Genomic DNA, 19,831 nt, shown 5'->3' with positions numbered 1-19,831 from the left:
TCTGTTTATGTATAGCAGAGGGAAATTGATATTGATCCCACAACCATCCATGGTTTCTGTGCTACATGGCACTTCTTCTTTGATCTTTGCTGACCCTCTGCAGCCTCCAGTATAGGCGTTCAAATGTCACAAAGTAATCTTTAATTTAATGAGAAGTTGTTCACGAATAGCATTAAATGTAAATGATCACATTTTGACATTTAGTCTGCTCACATTGCATTGTGGGATCTGTCGATGTTCAGGATTAGTTGTAATCCTGGGTATTTGGTGAACACATTCATTAATGGAGAAATGTGTCAACTGTGGACACTTTTGCTGACTTATGTAGTTTTGGAAAATACATGAACATGCGCACATGCGTTCTGCAGTCACTCCGCTCAATAAACCAGGCTACAGTTCTTCTTCACCTCTCTTCTCTGCCTGCACATTATGCACTGGTGCACATGCAAGTAGGCGTGCAGACACACACTTGACAAGCTGCATAAGCAGGAACCTCACAGGTCGACACACCGTGGACCTCTCGCATGTTTTTAAGATTAAGTGGCAGCCTCACCTTGACCCCCCGTGACCTGACTGTTGTTATGAATGCCATCGCTGCACTCTGGGATCCCATTAAATGAATTGTCTGGGACAATCACAACAAATTAATTTTAGTGCTATGGTCATAACAAGCTTCTATTTTCATGTAGATAATGACTGCCACATTTAATCATGATTGCTTATTGATCTGCTCAGTATCCTCAGAGCATTTCTCATCAAACTTATAAGCAAACAAACCCATTCCTCAGTTGTCAGATAGTGTAGAGTTATATAACTGCGACATTAGATGCATGACCAAAACCAGCATTTCCCGGCATCTATAAGAAATCCCTGTTTGCAAGTTATTTGTTTCTCAATTCTAAATTGGGTGTTGCCTGCGATCAGCAAAGATTTGCATGCTTATATGGCATTATTTAAGCATTGCTTACACATGATTTATAAGGGGAACGGTACACAGTTGCACCTTCAGCAAAACTGCTTGTATTCATATAGCTACAAACACATGAGGGAGCTGACCAGTAGATTCAACCCCATTTTTTTTTCCTGCTGTCCACTGACCAGAATACCAGAGCAACTGGGAGCCTTTTGCCTTTTGTTTTGCCCAAAGGCAACACAGCTGACAGCACAGTATCAAGCCAAAGTGTGTAACACACATGTCCATAGAGGAAATATATAGGTGGCATGTCTTAACTCACCAAGGTGTGAAGAACCAAGTTTCCTCCAAGAAATCAAAGAGAAATCCAAAGTGTTTTTTCTTGGAGTGCTTTTTTCTGACACTGGCTTTGAGTCAGGTGAAAAATGGTTAACAGGCAACAGAAAGTTTTAGGCAAACCATGACCAAAACTCCAAACTTTAGCCTGTAGCTGCATCCACAATGAGCTGTTCTAAATTGCCAGTAGTTCATACAGGGTGCTCAGAGCTCCGTAGACATTACTGTCATCATCGTCTCAGTTTGAACATGCACAGTAAAAACATTGCAATTAATGAAAGAAAAGATCAAAATAGAATCGAGGCATCATTTGTTTGTTTGTTTTTTTTGTTTGGTTATCTTGCCAACATTTGTAAATAGAGACAGTGCCCTTTAAAAGTAATGGGGTAATAAGCATTCAATAGTTATTTCGCTACTGCATGCTTTGAATTCAATTCAATTCAATTTTATTTATATAGCGCCAAATCACAACAAAAGTCGCCTCAAGGCGCTTCATAGATACAGAGAAAAACCCAACAATCATATGACCCCCTATGAGCAAGCACTTTGGCGACAGTGGGAAGGAAAAACTCCCTTTTCACAGGAAGAAACCTCCGGCAGAACCAGGCTCAGGGAGGGCCGGCCATCTGCTGCGACCGGTTGGGGTGAGAGAAGGAAGACAGGATAAAGACATGCTGTGGAAGAGAGACAGAGATTAATAACAGATATGATTCAATACAGAGAGGTCTGTTAATACATAGTGAGCGAGAAAGGTGACTGGCGCTTTGGCGTGATACTAGGTTGTAACAGATTCATTAATGAGGCCTTTATGTGTGTGTGATAAAGAAACCAAGATGCAATGATTTTGACTGAAGGCTAAAAGCTACTAGTTATCAATGTATCAGAACTGAGTCCTTACTGCCTCTGACTGGTTGGTTGTTGCAGTGGGTTTATAGTTGCCATAACCTGTTAATTAAAGTCTAAATAAGAAATAGCCTTCTGCCTAAGGTGGTGGTAGATGTTATTTTCACAATATTCATCTGGACAGCTGATGGCGCAGCAACCTCCTTATGGCCGCTTTAGAATTTCAGCTGCCTTTACTCAGCATTCCCTTTTGTGAATCTCACACATTGTTATGCTGAGATAGCAAGCCCAGTGTATAGTTCGTGCTCAGCGAGGTAGCCTGCAATACCTGAGACACTGAGCAATGAATGTGCGTTCTTATTTTTTGTTTGTCATGCGTATTTGTATGGTGTGCACAGATAATCAGGTTACATAAGGTGGAATCTGGGACACTATGTGCAGAGGATATGCCACAAGGTGCTGAGCGTGCCCTGCTCCCTTGCTCACTTGCTCATTTGGTTGGTTATTCGAAGTGAAGCATAATTTGTGTGAAAACAGCAAAGAGATTATGTTGACATACTTTTGCCATGTCCAGCTAAGCTTGACAAATTTGGGTATTCAGCCTTAAAAGATTTCAGTTCTTGTTGGTTTTTTTTTTTTTTCAACTTTTTCTCTGTTTCTTTAAAAATTCATTAGGAGTCTTTGGCATTACACTGAGGTCCTTAAGTTACTTGGAAGCAAAGCAGGAAATAGTTCATTTGGCATGCATTACACAATGAAGCAGGCCTTTTCAGCTGCTTTGGTTTTCAAAAATGAAATAAATCCTGTCACCGGATAAGCTCGTTATGGTTTATGATATTTTTTTTGTGCATCTGAATGTGACTTATCGTATTAAAAAAATCAGTAGATAACATGCCTGGCAGCTGTCTGTATACTATATGATTTGAAAACATCCCTTGTTGAATTTCCCTTGTTGGTTATTCATGTTACCTTGATCACATGAATACCATTTACTGAAGAGCTTTTTGGCTGAATCACATATTTGCCATCCACACAGACTGCATTACTGGGGCAGTTAAAAGTAATGTTTGAAGGTCTCCACTGCCACATAAAATGCAGACCAAAATGGACTCCAATGCAGTGCTTTGAACCACTGGTCTATGTTCACAAAAGAAAATCAGAGACAAGGTGAGAGAACAACGCTTGGTAAGAGAAGGGTTGCAGGATAACATTACTTCCTTTCTTAAATTTTTAAGGGGCCATCAGAGATCTTTCCTTTTGGGACTCTGGCTGACATGGAAAAGCACTGTACAGATGTTTGATTGTTATAAATTTTAAATATGAAGAAATCAGACTACTTTGGGTTTCTTGGGTCAGCTCTCTACTGTTGTCATTCTGATTCTTTTACCTTTTATTTGTCAATATTGCCATATATTTGGGATTAACACCAAAAGTAAGCAGTTATGGGCTGTGGGTATGACTCAATTCTCCAGCAGGAAAAGTAAAGAGAAGTAAGTTTCACTGAATGATTCAGGCTGATAATCAATATGACAGGAAGACTGTTTTTCCTAAGATACATCTTGAAGTAACATATTACAGTACTAAAGGATCCAGTTTTGGTATTGTTTTGAAAAATTCTACTGTAAGTCTTTTAGTTGCAAACCAGACACCAGTACCAGTATTTCACTGACAGACTATAGCTTCAAATGATCAAATCTAACAATAAAATGAAAAAAATACTATTACCAATCCAATAGAAGTGTTTTAATTTAAGATATTGATTATGTGTAATGATTTGTAAGTCCTGTCACTTGGAGAGCAATATGGTGCAGTTTTTCATGTTTCTGTCAGGATGAACTGTAATGATTTATTACTTAATTAATGCTAAATGAAGTCAGAATTTTATGCCCCAAATCTTTAAAACTAATTTAGAGTCCAAAACATTAATTTTTGTTAAGTAGCAACTGACAAATGTAAGCATGCCGACAAAGTAAATAAATGTTAGGTTATAATCGTCATTACTTTAATACAATGACATTTGAAATGAGCCTATTTAGAACCACACAGAAAGAAGAAAAAAAGCTTTTAAAAAGCTGCGGTCCATTAACCACCTTGTACTTTATGACAGGCTAATCAATGATAATAAGAAATAAGTGCAGCAAATCAAATCTGAGTGTAATTTTTCCAGTCTCAAACATTTAAAATGAAAGAAAACAATTCTTAGCCTTGGCTCACTTGGCTCACATGGCAATAATTTATTGATAAATTTGTTCAATATTGAAGTACCACCACTCTCATTTGTGGTCAGCATTAAAGCTCTCAAGAAGACATGAACAAAAAAATGTGTGAAAAAGAGCACGAGCGGGTCAGTAGCTGGGGTTTGACTTATTTATCGCGCCCTCTTACGAAGTACACTCACATTAGAGTGAGCTGTCAGGTTGCCGGTATGAATGCAGACGAGATTGTATATGCCACACAATGCCTTTAATTATGTCTCTCTTCCCTGTCAGAAAAGACAAAATGGATCAGAGGCCATAAGGGAAAAAGTAAGTAAGCAATTATCTTCTTTTGTCTGCCATTGCTGTCAGTCAGTGGAGGCTTGGATTCTAAACGACACCAATGCAAAAGCGGAACCTGAGCACTGATAAATGATGTAATAATAGTGCTGCACACATCATTTTAATAAAGACACCACATATCTCCATTTGTCATTTCTCAAAAGTGACTTGATTTGTCTTGTGATAAGAGCAAACGAAGACATTCAAGTCATCTAGTAATCTGGAGGCCTTCATATATTTCCTCCAGAGGTGCAGTTAATTAAATCAGGTGTGCATCTGTAGAAGAATAGGCATTACAAAAGCTCATGCCATGAGCAAAGGCTCGCTGATCTTGCACACAGTGCAAGTCATTTTCCACACAACAGAGAACAGTTGGTCATCTTGGCTTTGCAGCTTGTTGATTGCAACTTTTCATGTAACACCTCACTTTAGTTTCTCTCCCTTCCTCCTACTGTAGGTAGAAAATGGGAACACTGCATGAGAATTTATTTGCTGAATAAAAATGTATTAGTAGCTTGCTACTGCTGAGCAAGAATTGTATGAAAGCAATTACTCGTTCATTGCAACTCTCACTTCAAATAATCTATTCCATACAATGGAAATAAATGGGATGTATAATTTACCTCTTGTGCTCATTGAAATGTGTATGATTCATCATTTTTAAAAAAATTAAATAAAATAAAGATCGACTTTTACCTGATGCTGGCTTTTAAGCTCAGCCCATCAGTTCATCCTCCATCCAGAAAAGGAAAAAGAAAGTTCCTGTATCTGGAAGGATCCCCATGTTAAAAGACTTCTGATTGGCTGCCTCTCATCAGGTTCCCAAGAGAACAGTGTCCATATGTGTGCGTGATATTAGTTGGACATGATGCCAGTGACTATGTCACAGTTTCTAGGACAGAGGTTTGTTTGTTGTTTGGTGAGCAAATTTAAAGTGAAATACTTGAGGCCAACAAAATATTAAATGAAAATGCTCACATATCAAGACACCTGTGGCGAGAATAAGGCACGGCGGGACCACGGAGTATCGTTCAGAGCCATTTTATTTAATATCTCATCACCACCCAACACCAACCCCTGAGTCCCCGTGTTTTAACACGGCTGGCGTGATTGCGGATGCCGTGCAGGTGCGTCCGCACGGCACCGCCCCACCACACACCCCCATCGCCCGATTGAGGCCGGGGAGTCATCCGGCCGAACCTACTCCCCCACCCCACCGGTTCCCAACCTTGGAACAGAGCAAACCGGGGGTCGGCCACGCCTCCAGCAGCAGCGGCGAAACTGGTCCGGAGGCCGGCTACCTGGCAAGCCGGCACGACCCCGCCGGCCCCGGGAGGGGCTCACTACCGGGCGCATCTGACGCTCCGGGGCAGCTCGATCCTCGACCTCGGGAACAGGTCGAGCAGGCTCCCCTGGCACGGGGACCGCCATCTCCCCTCCCGGTTTCTCCACCTCTTCCGGCTGGAGCGGCTCGTCCGCCGCTGGCTGGAGCGCTGGCGGGAGCGCTGGCGGGAGCGGCTCGTCCGCCGCTGGGTGGAGCGCTGGCGGGAGCGGCTCGTCCGCCGCTGGCTGGAGCGCTGGCGGGAGCGGCTCGTCCGCCGCTGGCGGGAGCGGCTCCGGCAGCCCCTCCCGCGACTCCTCTTCCTCCAGCCGGCGCAGACCCTCGCGCGCCTCGTCTGCCGCCTCCGGTTGGAGCGGCTCATCCACAGTGTTGGGTAAGTTACTTTAAAATAGTAACTTAGTTACATTACTAGTTACTTCTATCAAAAGTAACTCAGTTACTTCAAGTTACTCGTTACTTTCAAAGTAACTAGTTACTAGGGAAAGTAACTTTGGTTTTACTCAGAATTCTCTTGTTAATGTGTTGCTTCCATAACTTTGTCAGTCTTCTAGCTTGCTTACTTGCCACAAGTGCACTGTGCCACCTACCAATAGAAAGGAAAAGATAATGTGCATATTTCCACGAGAGAAATCCCAAACCTGGACCGTCATTGACTGCTGCCATGATTCTAGCCTACGTCACAGTGTCATGTGCGCCTTTTACATCCAACACAAAAACTGCAGTCGTGGTGCTTTTGATTGTACTCAGAACTCGGAAATTCTGCCTTCTGAATAGGAAGATGTAGGTAACACCAGACTGCAGATGAGCTGCATACAGGGCTGGACTGGGACAAAAAATCGGCCCGGGCATTTCGACTAAAGACTGGCCCACCATTATAGGAAAAATCATAAAGCCTTTGAATGAAAACAAACGCTGTTGTGACAGTGATGTTCAGATAATTATTTTTTAAAAGCCAGACATTTTAAATGAGAATAAGAAAGAAAAGTATTTCTTTGTGCCCCCGTCTCCTTTTTAATGCCCTACCTGGCCCCCCTGGCAAAACTTTGCTAGATCCGCACCTGCACAGTTACCAGCTGTCAGCTACCTAAAAAGGATCCTGGGGTTATCTGTCTCTCAGATACAGTTCATAACTTCCCTTCAACTCATTCATGTCACCTAAAAGGTAAACCTGTTTCTCCATCACCTGTTCAGCTCTGATGATTCAGTAAGGACATCTCCTGGTTTCATCTTCATGTTTCCCTCTCACCAGATAACCAAACCGACATCATGACCAGCAGCTTTTTTGCAGCTGTGGCTCCAGCAAACATCAGCTGATACTAGAAATTAATATTAAATAAATTCTAACAACAGCTGATCAAGCTTAAACGTGCTGCTGTTGTTTAACGCGACATCGGCTGGTTTCCTCTTTCTGGCGCAAAGTGGGCGATAAACAAACAAGAGAGCCGATCAGCTGATCATTGATCAGTTTTCATGATTGAAGAAGAAACGGGAGAGGGAGGGGAGAGAATGAGAGAAGAAGAGGCAGCTGTGCAGCAAAGACACAGAATAACTCCAGCTTTGTGTCTTTTTCATTGTAGCTGAATTACGGGACAAACTGTTCCTTTTCACCTCAATAAGAAATGCGTAATATTTTCTCTGAATACCAGACGGGACGGTTGGCAACTCTAATAACTTATGAACAAAATAAAGTTCAACATCATTAACTTCATAGCACCCACCCAGCTGTGTAGAAACTCCGTCATGCTAGCTAGTACGCAGTACGGAAAAAGTCAGAATAACGAAAATAAACTCCACCTAAACTTGGTTTATATCTGACCCAGATAGACTGCAGGTCATAACTTCTTACCTGAAGTTCAGTTCACACTTGGACCGGCGGCCGCCTCGGGCCTCTTTTCCTCCTGCCTCCCCTTTCCCTCATCCACCTGCTGCCTCCACCACTTGCTAATGTTACAGAATCTGTGGAAGCTCCGCGATAGCCACCACACGAAGTAACGAGTAACGACCCTATCTAAATCCCAGTAACGACTAACGCGTTCCTGATTTTGGCATAATAACTAGTTACCGTGCTCGTTACCACAATAATAACGTAGTTACTGTAACGCGTTACTTAATAACGCGTTAGTCCCAACACTGCTCATCCACCGCTCCCGGCAGGAGCAGCCCTTCACCCGGCTGTTCCCCCTCCTCCGGCAGGCGCAGATCCCCGCGCGCCTCGTCTGCCACCTCCGGCTGCTGAGGTGCCTCACGCGGCTCCTCCACCGCTTCCTCGGGACACACCTGTGGGGGTGGCGCCCAGGCCCAGAGCAGCGCCGCCAGCTCCCCAATCCTTTCCAGGTGGCGCTCGGACTGGTCCTGCAGCTCTTCCTGCTGGCGACGCACCTCCGCCGCCTGCTCCCGCTGGGCGGCCGCCATTTCGGCCACCCTCTGGGCCAGCTCCTCCATTTCCTGGCTCCGATACGGACCCACCGTGCTGCCTCCTGGGTTTCGGCACCAATGTGGCGAGAATAAGGCATGGTGGGACCACGGAGTATCGTTCAGAGCCATTTTATTTAATATCTCATCACCACCCAACCCCAACCCCTGAGTCCCCGTGTTTTAACACGGCGGGCGTGATTGCGGATGCCGTGCAGGTGTGTCCGCACGGCACCGCCCCACCACAACACCATAATGAGTAAATTGGAAGTGTCCATCATTGAGGCCCAGTCATTAGACGTTTTAAAAAGTCAAGTCACAACTCTGACTCGATTTTCTAGGATCATCCCTGCACTCTGTGCAGATACAAGTCTGAAGCTTATTTGTTATATTTTTAGTTTACACTTCTCATTTCTTTGGTGAAATAAAAAGCCTTCTAGTGGGATCCTTGATGAAAGGCATATGAGAATGTGTGTGGCATTTATTTGGATAGGTTTGTCCCCCCTTCCTATATTAATCTGTATATAAGCAAAATCTTATAGAGAAATTGTTGACGAGATGGAGATTGGAGACTTTTTTGTCAGTTTGACATTCAGGTAACCCACTTTTGCTTCAGCCTGTTTACTCTTTGATTATTGGGAGAGCTGAGGGAAGCACTATCTCCCGCCTGCCAAAATCAGCCTGGCAAGCTGTCACAATAGAAATGAAGACACATATACCACCTGGGTGTTTGTAGGTGACACACATTCATGCAAAACTGCAACTGTACGCACACATGCACTGCTTTGTTATGTTGAAGTGCACATAGTTTTGTTTTGAAAACAAACTATTCCTGTGGTGCTTTAGAAAAACATTATATGTCTGAAGGTATTAAGAGATAACAGCAAAAAGCAGGCCACAGTTTCTACACAAACGTACCAAATTTCCTGAAGCTGCTTTGAAATCCCTCCCATCTAGATATTAATATTCTGGCACACTTTATTAACTTTCATAAATTTAAAAAACAATAACTGTGTGCACAGGTGTGAATTTATTTTAGATTTTCTCTAATCCAAACAGACTCAAAAGGGTCATGGGTTTGCAGGAGGAGGACCCAAATGCAGACTCTTAAGGCAGGCAAATAAACTGGAAATGCATCTTTATTTAAGCTGGTAGAAAAGTCCAAACTCCAAATAACAAGGTCCTTGCAGGGATCTTATAGTTCAGGCAAGGAAGACACAAGCAGCAAAAACAGGATGCAGTGAGAACGACTGGGGGGAATACACAACTATATATACACAAGAGGGGAATTAGGGGAAGTGAACACAGCTACAGGACATGAACAGAATCTAGGTAACGAGTCAAGCAGGAAATAAAACTAAATACAAAGCACAAGAGGCGAAGGAGTACCAAAATAAAGTGAGAACATAGACGGGGGACATAGACAAAGACAAGAAAGGAAAGGACACTTGAGAGGCTCCACTAAGCTGACACACATTTATCCTTTATCCAAAACCAGTTTTGTTGTGTGTTTGGGATCATCGTCCTGTGGGAACAGTCCAATTTTAAACCATCTAGCTGTTGATTTGAGGTGAATACAAAGAATTTGGAAGTAGTCCTCCATCCTCATAATTCAGTCCACTTTGTGCAGTGTGCTAGGACCAGTGGCAGCAAAACAGGTCCAGAGCATGATGCCACCAACACCATGCTTGACACCTTGTACAGTGTTCTGTGTTCGTTAATACTCCTAACATACACTGTAAAAGAAATTGTAATATAAAGTATTTTACTGTGTATTTTACAGTTTGGTACTGTTCTTCTAGAATATCATTAAATTCACATAAATAGACTGATTTTACATTTCAAATGTAAATTAACATAAAATCACTGTAAATGTAATAAAACAGAATTTTCTTGTTTGTTAAATGTATCTGTCTGTACATATGCATATGTAGATTGTTAAAATACATTCACAAATGTATCATAATTTCACAAATATCTGTCCGTTATTTGAAAGATTGAACTGTTAAATTCAAATGTAATGCTATGGAAAAATATATAAAATGATTCTTATAAACTTTTTTTTACATCAAATAATAATAATTATTATTATTTATAATAATTAAAATAATAATAATATTTTAATTATTATAAAATAATATAATAATTGTGAGCTTGTTGTTTAAAGTCATTAAACTCAAGTGCACCAGTGCTAACACCTGACCAGTCACTCACTAACATATGTGGGAAAAATCTTCATTGGGATGAGTAGTGCTTTCCCCCTCCTTTATTTTTCACCATCCAGGCGTCCAACCCCCTACTGCTACAGTTGGGCTGTTGTCCAAAAGATAAGAGTTTGGTCATACTGAGCAGCTCCCATGTGAGAGTGTGAAGCAGGGTATTGCTGATAAAGAGGAACAAGCACATGTTCTCTTGCTTTGTTCATGTAAATGTGAATTGAATGAGCTCAGGAATACTAGCACCTAAAAGAAGTAAAAAGAAGTGGTCTTCAGAGGCTAAAGTAGTCAATAACAGTAAAGAGTCAACATTTGTCTGTTGTTGTTTTGATTGGACAACATCTGGCATGCGTGTCTTTGTCAGTGCTTCAGTTGCACAGAGCACATTATCTGAGTGCGTGTATATCTCCTAAGATGACAGATGAGAGGTTTGCATCAATATTTGAACAAAGCGCTCCGGCATCTCTTTCGGCTGAGGCCATGCTGGTTTTAAGACTCTGAGAGGCAGAGCAGAAACATATTGCTTGTGTTACTCACAGCGCAAAGAAATTACAAGTTGGAGAGTAGATTTAGAGCTCCGGGCATTACTGCAGTCTGACTGAAGTCACTGTGAGACTTGCCTGGGGATAGGGAGGAGAAGAACTCTAGGGAGGAAACAGAAGTGTGACTTAAAATAATGGTATAAAATCCATCTATTATCTGTGGACCAGCATTGTTAATCAAACTTTAGTTTGGCAAGTTATTGCCAAAGCTATCATAGTGGAGTCTGTTTTGGGGCATAGCATTTGTGTGCATCCTGCTGGCGCGCATAACACATTGGGTTTAACAGTTCATTACCTGTCATCTTGTCAGCGGGACACCTCTTGCTAGAGGCTGATGGGTTTTGATGTGGTTGAATCACAGGTACTAAACATAATCAAAATTTCACATGTTCCCGCCTTTTGCGCCTCATTTGCCATTGTACCAGGAGATCAATCCTATCGTTCCATATCTATCTTTCTCCTGTGGCATACTTGTCATTCAAAAATCTCTGCAGAGGGGCTAAAGTAGTCAATAACAGTAAAGAGTCATAACTGCAAAGGTTGCAATTATGCAGTCAGCTATAGTTGGCTGAGAAGCATAAAACTAGTGCATTTTAGTTCAGACTCATGGCTTATGTGCATTTCCTGAAAATGCTAAACATATTTTTTTTGTCTTCCTTCTGTACGCTCAGTGATCTCAGCAGATGCTCCCCCAGTGCTTCTCACTATCTTCAACACCCACCTATCATCTGCTTCACCAATCTCCTTCCACCCCCATCTCCTCTGCTAGCTTCACCTCTGATCCTCAAACTAGACCATCCATCTGCTGCACCGATTTGCGTCAATAGTGCCTATGAAGACACCTCACTCTGGGCATATATAATTAATGCAGCGTTGACCATTGCCAAGTTGTATTTATTCATGTATTTACAAATACACATTAGTCTGAAAGTCAGTGTTTACACAAAGGCACATAGCAGCAAATCTACAAATGTGTCTCTGGTTCACCAAGAAACTTTGCACCTTCTTTTTTCAAACTGTGACTGAAATGGCAGCACGGTGAAATAATTAACAAATAATTATGCCACTGACCCTTAATCAACAAATTTAGAATTAATTAGTATGTTTTTTTGTTAACCCGTGTACATGCAGCTGCTTCTACTTATTTTTATCCTGAAACCTCTCGTGTGAGTTAATACCATTTCCTGTGTTTCTCTCCAGTTTGTTGTGTCATTTATTTGGTTTCCCAGGCTAATTAAAAGAGAACTGGAGATGCAAGATATGTTTTAGTTGTAATTATGTTACCAATGCTCCATCTACAGAACATTAAATGAGGTCCAGTTACTCATATGTAAGAATAATACAAAACATGAGACGTGCTGTAAAATGTTTCAGGCTTCGAATATTGGACAACACATTAAGGGAATGTTGCATTTTATTAAAGCCATACATTCTCCTCCTTTCTTTGTTTTTCTCCCTTTGTTTCCTGCAAACGCCCACACAGTCAAACACATTTTTCTTGTCTTTGCACTGTTGTCGTGCTTATAATATCTGTACTGAATGGTATACGCTGGAGAATTGTTTTTGGTGCCTTACACCTGTTGGAAGTTTGAAATCAGAGGTCACACATGTGCCTCTGTGACAGAAAGCAATCTAATTCAATTCGCTCCAGTGAACATTATGCATGAGACAAGAGACCCAGGAGCCACAAAAGGGACACAAGTGAGTAAATGTGCATTTAAAAAAAAGCTTCAAAGTGTAGAGAGTGGTGATGTGGTGACAGAAACCGCAAATGTAAGTTCTTTTTCATCCATTATGACTCTTTCAAACTGAAGTAAGCATGCTTTGTGTGAATGAAGGAACAAAAATGATCAAACCCGTCTATGTGGCACTTCATGCCTTGCTGTATATTCAGTTCCTCTCACTACAGCAGGAATAAAAAGTGCTTGTTGCAGCAAGCAACTTCTCAGGGTGACCAAAATTAAGGAAACCAGTTTTAACATAATTATAACGTTGTTAGACCAGAAAAATACAGAGCCAGAGTCGATGTAGCCACTGTCCAATATTACGGGCTATATTAGCTATTGGTATCAGTATTTACAACAGCCAATAAAGTAAGTAAAGTAAAGAAGAGGTATGGAAAACTCCCCTCAACCATGTTATGAGCGCTGATGCTGCACTTTGCAATTTCCCTGTTGGCAACATGCATGTTTGTTACGCCACAGACTTAACAACCAGCTGATCCAAGCAGACACGAGTATAAACAAGTAACTAAACAAGTAGACATTAATGTTTTGTGTGTCTGAAAAACAAAACAATAATTAAATGACCAACATATAAGAATGTTAGATTTTTAAAATCATCACAATTGTTGATATCAGTCTTTAAATTCTTATATCAGTGGTGCCCAGAACCATACTGCAAAGACAGCAATGATCAGTTAACCCAGAAGAAAATATTTACTGCAGATTGTCGTAAAAATTTCAAGTACATTTTTCAGTTGGGGAAATAATTATTTGGTCATCTACTAAATTTGTATGTTTGATCATTTACAATAAAATTAAGAATCTCGAACTTTTATTGTAGTTTTATTTTGATACAGAGAGAAAAAACAAAAAATGCATTACATAAAAATTATAAGCCCATCTGACTTAACAAATAACACTCAAACTTTTTCTTTTTTGAAAAAACTGAGCAATCACACACAGCACATCCTGGAAAACAGTACATTATAAAGCCACCTATACAGCAAGAAGCTTCAGCTCAATAATGAGGAGACATTTTGTGCCATTCCTCCTAATTGTGTCATAGACTTGCGTTAAGATCAAGACTCTAAAAAAAACAATTTTTTTGTGTTGGGTCTATGTGTTCAGAAAGTACTACAACCACTTCCTGTTAAGAGCAGGGCTTTAGGTTCTGAAGGCAATTGGCTCCTTAACAAAGAGGATCCTTCTGCAATCAATTCTGCCAGGAAATGGAATATACTTGCCATTTGTGAGCCATTCACAGGCTTTGTGTGGAATGTGGGTTGTGTCATTTTGTGTGACATTGCCTTTTTAGATATGTTCCCCTATGTGGATCATGGTAAGCCTTTTTGCACTAGATGCTGGGTGAGAAGAGGTCTTGTTGTTAACTTTTCGTTTCCATATTGATAGCTCGCTATGAAGGCTGTGAGCAAAAACAGTATAGTTTCTCCTCTTTCGTGATATTTTGATACAGAGACATGGGTTATTGCATCAGTGAATCCCCGGGAGCCAAAACTGAAGACTAAGTAAGTAAAGGTCAAAAAGGCTCTGCTTAAATCGGCCAATGTCAGTAGCATCCAGGTAGAAGCGGACAACACAGACAAATACCAGACAAACAAATATCAGATTCAGGCAAAGGTCACAATAAAGCGGGCACAAACTAGCCTAGCTCAGTGGGATGCTATAAGCCTACTGAAGACTATCTGGAAAAAAACACTGATATGTTTAAACTGATGATAATGAGCACCAGATGTGAAGGGAGGCTGGAAGGTCAAGTGATGCAGATGGTGGGCATATCAAGGTAACTGTAGGGCGAGGAGAAGTTTAAAGGTTTGGCATAGACACACAAGAGGCTACTGGCAGGCAAAACAGCAGAAGAAGTGCACACGTAACATCTGGGTCATGATCTGTAGTCTGAACTCTAAGGTTGGGGTGGAAGTCCATATAATGTCTGAATTTGATCAATTTCCATCCATCCATTTTCATCAATTTATCGAAGTCAGGTCACCGTGGCAGCAGGCTATGGAAGGTATTTCAGATGTCCTTTTTCCCAGCAACATGTTACAGCTTCTCCTTTGGGATCCCAAGGCATTGACAGGCCAGACAAGATACAAAAGCTCTCCAGTGAGCTCTGGGGTCTTTCCCAGTTTGGCTCACCCAGAAAACCTTTCAAAGGGAGCTGTCCTAGAGGCATCTTGATCAGGTGCCAAGAATTTGATAGGCATAAAACAAGAAACAGCAGGAAGAGGACATGTTGTTGGAGCCCTGTGTTTGTGCTGGCACAGTCAGAGTACCTACATGATCTTCAGCAGTTTGTGTGTCAAGATGTCAGTTTTCCATAGCTTCAGCTGGTGTTTGACATGGATACAGGAGAGCGATGGGACATTTGAGTGTGCTGAATGTAGAGGAGAATTTGGCAAACATCAGCTTGTCTTTCTGAATCACATCTGTCATCTTTCTCTTTGGGAAACAGTCTACCACCCAAAGGATTTACCGAATTAGTCCAGTCAGCGAGCGGCTTCTCCCCCTCATTTTCTTTAGATAGCAAAAGCGAGGAATATATTGAACTGACAAAAGAGACCACACATTGCTTGTAATTTTGCATATGAGGAGATGGTATGTTAAATTGAAACATTAACAGGTGTCCTTTAAAGATGCCTTAGAGCTAATGTTATATTAGCAGACTGTTTGTGTTTATGGTACAAAGGTTTGTTTGCTTGTGATGCTGATAGAGAGGCAGGGAGAGGAAAAGAAAAAGGGGGTGTTTAATAGAGCCATCACTCAGCCCTTTGGCAGTGATATCTTGTTTTCCTCTCAGAGTGGGCTAGATGTATCGGTGCCCCTTATGTGTTATTGCCAGGCGAAGGCATTGGTTGTAGATCACTGTGAAAACTGAGAAAGCACAAGGTGCACCGGTTCCCTGAATGACAGCGACGAGAAATATTGATAGGAGAAGATTCAGCCTGTCCTGTGAACATGCAGATGAACCAGTATAAAATCTGGCCACAAACTGAAAGAGTGCATGTTGCTAGAATGTTAAAAAGTATAACGTAATTTGAGCCAAATTGCAGAATACTTGCAGGAAGTAATGTGTGCATACCTCAAGCCAAGCCTGATTTTATGTATGTGTGTGTGGACTGGACTAAAAGTTACTTCACCTTGCTTTGATTTTACAACCACTACCAGTTCAGTACTGAATGATGTAAGGTGTGTAGTAGGCTTGTGTTGCTCAGACCTATCAAAAATATATTTAGGGCCAGCTCCATGTAAAGAAATGCTACAAAACTTTAAATCCTACAGCTTACTGGCAGTGAGTGTAAAGATTTAGGAGCTGGGGTGATGTAGGTTTTTCTAAAACTTAGTTTTCAAGTTTCTTTGGCTGTGTTTATAAGATGAAACAATGCTGATTTTATTATCACTTTTGCACGACAGTAAGGTTTAAGGTGAGATAAGACACCCAGGACTTTAAAAATCTTTAGAAATTTTGAGAGATTTATTGTTAATGTGGTCATTGCATTTGGATAACACATTATAAACATAAGGGAACCGAGGACTGCTCCTTGAGGAACACCTCAGGTTGCAGACCTACATTTTAAAGACTGTACCAGGATCTAGAAGCACTTCAACCCGTCTTCTCTAAAACAGCATTAACAAGCAAAGAAGCACCCTACAGTATAGGCTTTGCTTGATGTTTGTGATATATGATTAGTAGTTTCAAGAGCAAATAACATAATCTTGCTGCGTAAACACTTAAGTCCTTATGTTTCCAATTATACACCGAAATTACCCAGCATTTTAAATCAGACCAGTTTCTTTTCCTGTATCTGTCTTATTATGTTCCAAACGGCTGAATAAAAACTGAAAAGCCGAACAGACTACTCAGTGAAATAAACCCTGTAATACTTTGCTAAAACTTTACTAATGCAGATGTTGATGGTACAGGTATTAATAGCAGAGGCATTAAACTGCCATGTTGGTAAGCATTAGTATAATACCTGATCTATTACCAGAAGAGTCATTACTCTGAGTGCTGTTGCTTTATTTGACAGCGATTTGTTTGTGTATTCTTGCTCCCATCTATCATTTTCTGGATGCGCTCTCACGTCTATGTTTTGCATCTATCCAAACACAAACATGCCATGTCAATGTGCCGTTCGCAAAACAAATTGGAGCACTCTGTACAAGAAAAGCTTGCCTGCGGCTAGTCATTTTGAAATTAAAAGCATGTCTCTTTGTTCAGCTTCAATTCCAGGAATGAGGGAGAGAATGTGAATGTGAATGTGTCGCACGGTGGGGAGAACACCAGGCAAGTGCTGTGATTTTCACAGCCAAGGAATCACACAGACACGTTTTATCTATTTCCCTCGATCAGGAGACATCCGGCAGGAAAGGTAGGAGGATTAGATTAGCTAGAGAGAGGAAGAGAAAAGGGGAGAGTGGGTTCTCTAATCCTGATGGGATTTTTCAGAGGTACACACATCACTATGGAGTGCAGTGTGCAGTGGGGAGTTGGTATCAGGAGGGGAGGTGTGCGGGACGGTTTGCCTCACTAAACCCTTCACACTTGCATGAAAGAGGTTCCAGCAAACTAGGGGATTAGTCAGAGTGTAATTACACTTGTGGGCCTCAGAAGTAGCAAAACGTGTGCCGACTGGAACACATCTCAGACGGGCAAAGGAAGAAGGGAGTAATGCCTGTTAATGTGTTGCCAGTGTCTGTTCAGTGAATTCTTAAACTGAATTAGCTGTCTTTAGTGAACACAAACGCCTGACTCCAAAGCTGCTTTTATAGGGCTATCATTGATCTTCCTGATCAACATGTATCTTGATCAATTTCAGTGAGATATTTATTGGAGTAATTACACTTAAACTTTTTTATAATAGCTATTTTTACTTTGTGGGAGTGCTGTCCATAAATTCAGTTTGCTCATTGAAAATAGTGTCTCATCACTCAAATTCTAGCTGTTTGTGAAGTAGTGTTTATATTTCATGTTTAGCACTCTAGCAGGTTTGCCTCATATCTCAGTTATCTCGAGAAATTCCTGTAAAATTGGCATTCTTCACTTTCTAGCAAAGCTGTTTCGCTGCTGTTTTTTGTTACCATTTTTTTTTTAAAAAAAAAAAACTTAAGAAAATAATATATATGTTGAGTCAACTATTGATGCTAACTGAAGCTCATTTACTAGGTGTTGACACTCTCTTGTTGTTTTTGCACAACTGGGCACCAACTTAATGTGACTGAGGTAATAAAGACCACAAGTTGGGCTGATTGCTGAAGTCCAGAGGAAGAGGATGAAATGAGGGAATGCAGAGAGACAGCTAAGTTAGCTTTATATGGTATATGGATTTATATAGCACCTTTCTAATCAATTTTGAGCACTCAGAGCACTTTGTACTACATTCACCCAAACACAATCACTTTTTCTACACCCAAGCACTATTATCTAAAATTCACATTGTAGATCCTGGGGTTCAGTGTCTGGCCCAACGATACTTCAAACACTGACTATTGAAACTGGGAATCAAGACCCTGACCTTATTATTATTATTATTAGTAGTAGTAGTAGTAGTATTCGTTTTATTAGTATTATTAGTATTATTATTATAATTGTACGACACACTCTACCACCTGAGTAATAGCCAATATTATGGAAATACTGCATACTCTAATTAATAATGATAGATTATTTTTTAGTAGGTGATGTGGCCAAGCAAGTAGCCAAAGTAGAGTTTTCCCTGGACATTTTAAGGAAAAGTAATATAACTGATTAGCATTTTACTTTAACAATAACTCAAGTAAATTAGTTCAGACTACAAGTAAACCTTGTGCCTGCACAACATTATTGCATAGTTAACAGAAAAAATGTTTTCTAACTGGGATATTGCATTTAGGGTCAAGTAATTTGTTTACATTTGGGTGGCACATCACCAGCTAGTATCTCCAGGTTTGCAGACGGGTTGTAGTTGACGGTGTGTCATTGCCTGAAGTGGTGAAGCAAGTTTGTTTTGACCTTTAGTGAGAAAAGTTTTATTGTGTTTTTTGCACAGCACTGTGCTTTGTTAAAATTATTGAAGTAGCTCTTTTTTATATGTACTACAATGTCACTGGATGCTCACACTTGTGTGTCAGCTCTTGCTGCAAAATATGCCTGAATTAGTCTTGTTATACATGCACTAGGGAGCGCAGGAGCTCGGGGTTGCTATGACAATCATAATGTATGATCAGACATGATCTTGCATTATTGTTTCATCAGTCTGAATTTTGTTCTCATTTAATCCTTTAGGTCAACGGGGTGAAGCCCTCCAGCATGGACAATCTGGGACCCTGCCTCACTTCCTGGAGGAGCCTGTCGATGCCTACATTGTCAAAAGTAATCCCATCAAGCTCCGGTGTCAAGCTCGGCCTGCGCTCCAGATCTTCTTCAAGTGCAACGGTGAATGGGTCCACCAGAGCCAGCACATGTCTCAAGAGCACACTGACCTCACAACAGGTACAGAAACTTTTTTTTTTAACATACATAACTTCCTTGATACAATCATGCAGATGAATGTGTAGGATGTGTGTATAGCGATAGTGTTTGGTGTATTAAAAGAGTTGTATACACACATGATGTGTAAATGTACACATAAAACTCAATTCCATCCTCCCTGTCAAACCGTATCTGGCATTTTACATTATGTGAATATCACTCATATCGCAGACAGCAAGCACTGAAAGTCTCAAGCAGGAACTTTGCTAATGGGGCTTTGTGACAATGCCTACGGCTACATCCAACCCTGTAAATGTATTTGCCTCACTTCTACAGACTACACTCTGTGTCACATTTGATCTGAGCAGAAATGACAACTGTTAGAGCATGAAACGCATCAACTTGTTCAATTTTGGGATTAGACTTTGAACTCTGAATGGTGTCTTTTACTGATGCAACTTACTGAAATCCAGTTGTTGTTTTAACTTCAAAATAAA

At 40.9% G+C, this 19,831-nt stretch overlaps 1 protein-coding gene across 2 annotated transcripts in view; it reads left to right on the top strand.

The window, feature by feature from the left end:
* LOC146513980 (netrin receptor UNC5D-like) overlaps positions 1-19,831 on the top strand; it is a 268,872-nt gene that overhangs the window by 83,551 nt on the left and 165,490 nt on the right. For both annotated transcript variants that reach the window (XM_085168964.1, XM_085168966.1), the window contains exon 2: positions 19,149-19,355. In XM_085168964.1, coding sequence (XP_085025090.1) covers positions 19,149-19,355 — 207 coding nt within the window. The remainder of the gene's footprint in view (positions 1-19,148; positions 19,356-19,831) is intronic.

This window comes from Neolamprologus multifasciatus, chromosome 7, assembly GCF_963576455.1.
Source record: "Neolamprologus multifasciatus chromosome 7, fNeoMul1.2, whole genome shotgun sequence".
Lineage (NCBI taxonomy): Eukaryota > Metazoa > Chordata > Actinopteri > Cichliformes > Cichlidae > Neolamprologus > Neolamprologus multifasciatus.
The sequence above is the reverse complement of the archived record's forward strand: the minus strand, read 5'-3'. Positions and strand labels throughout refer to the sequence as shown.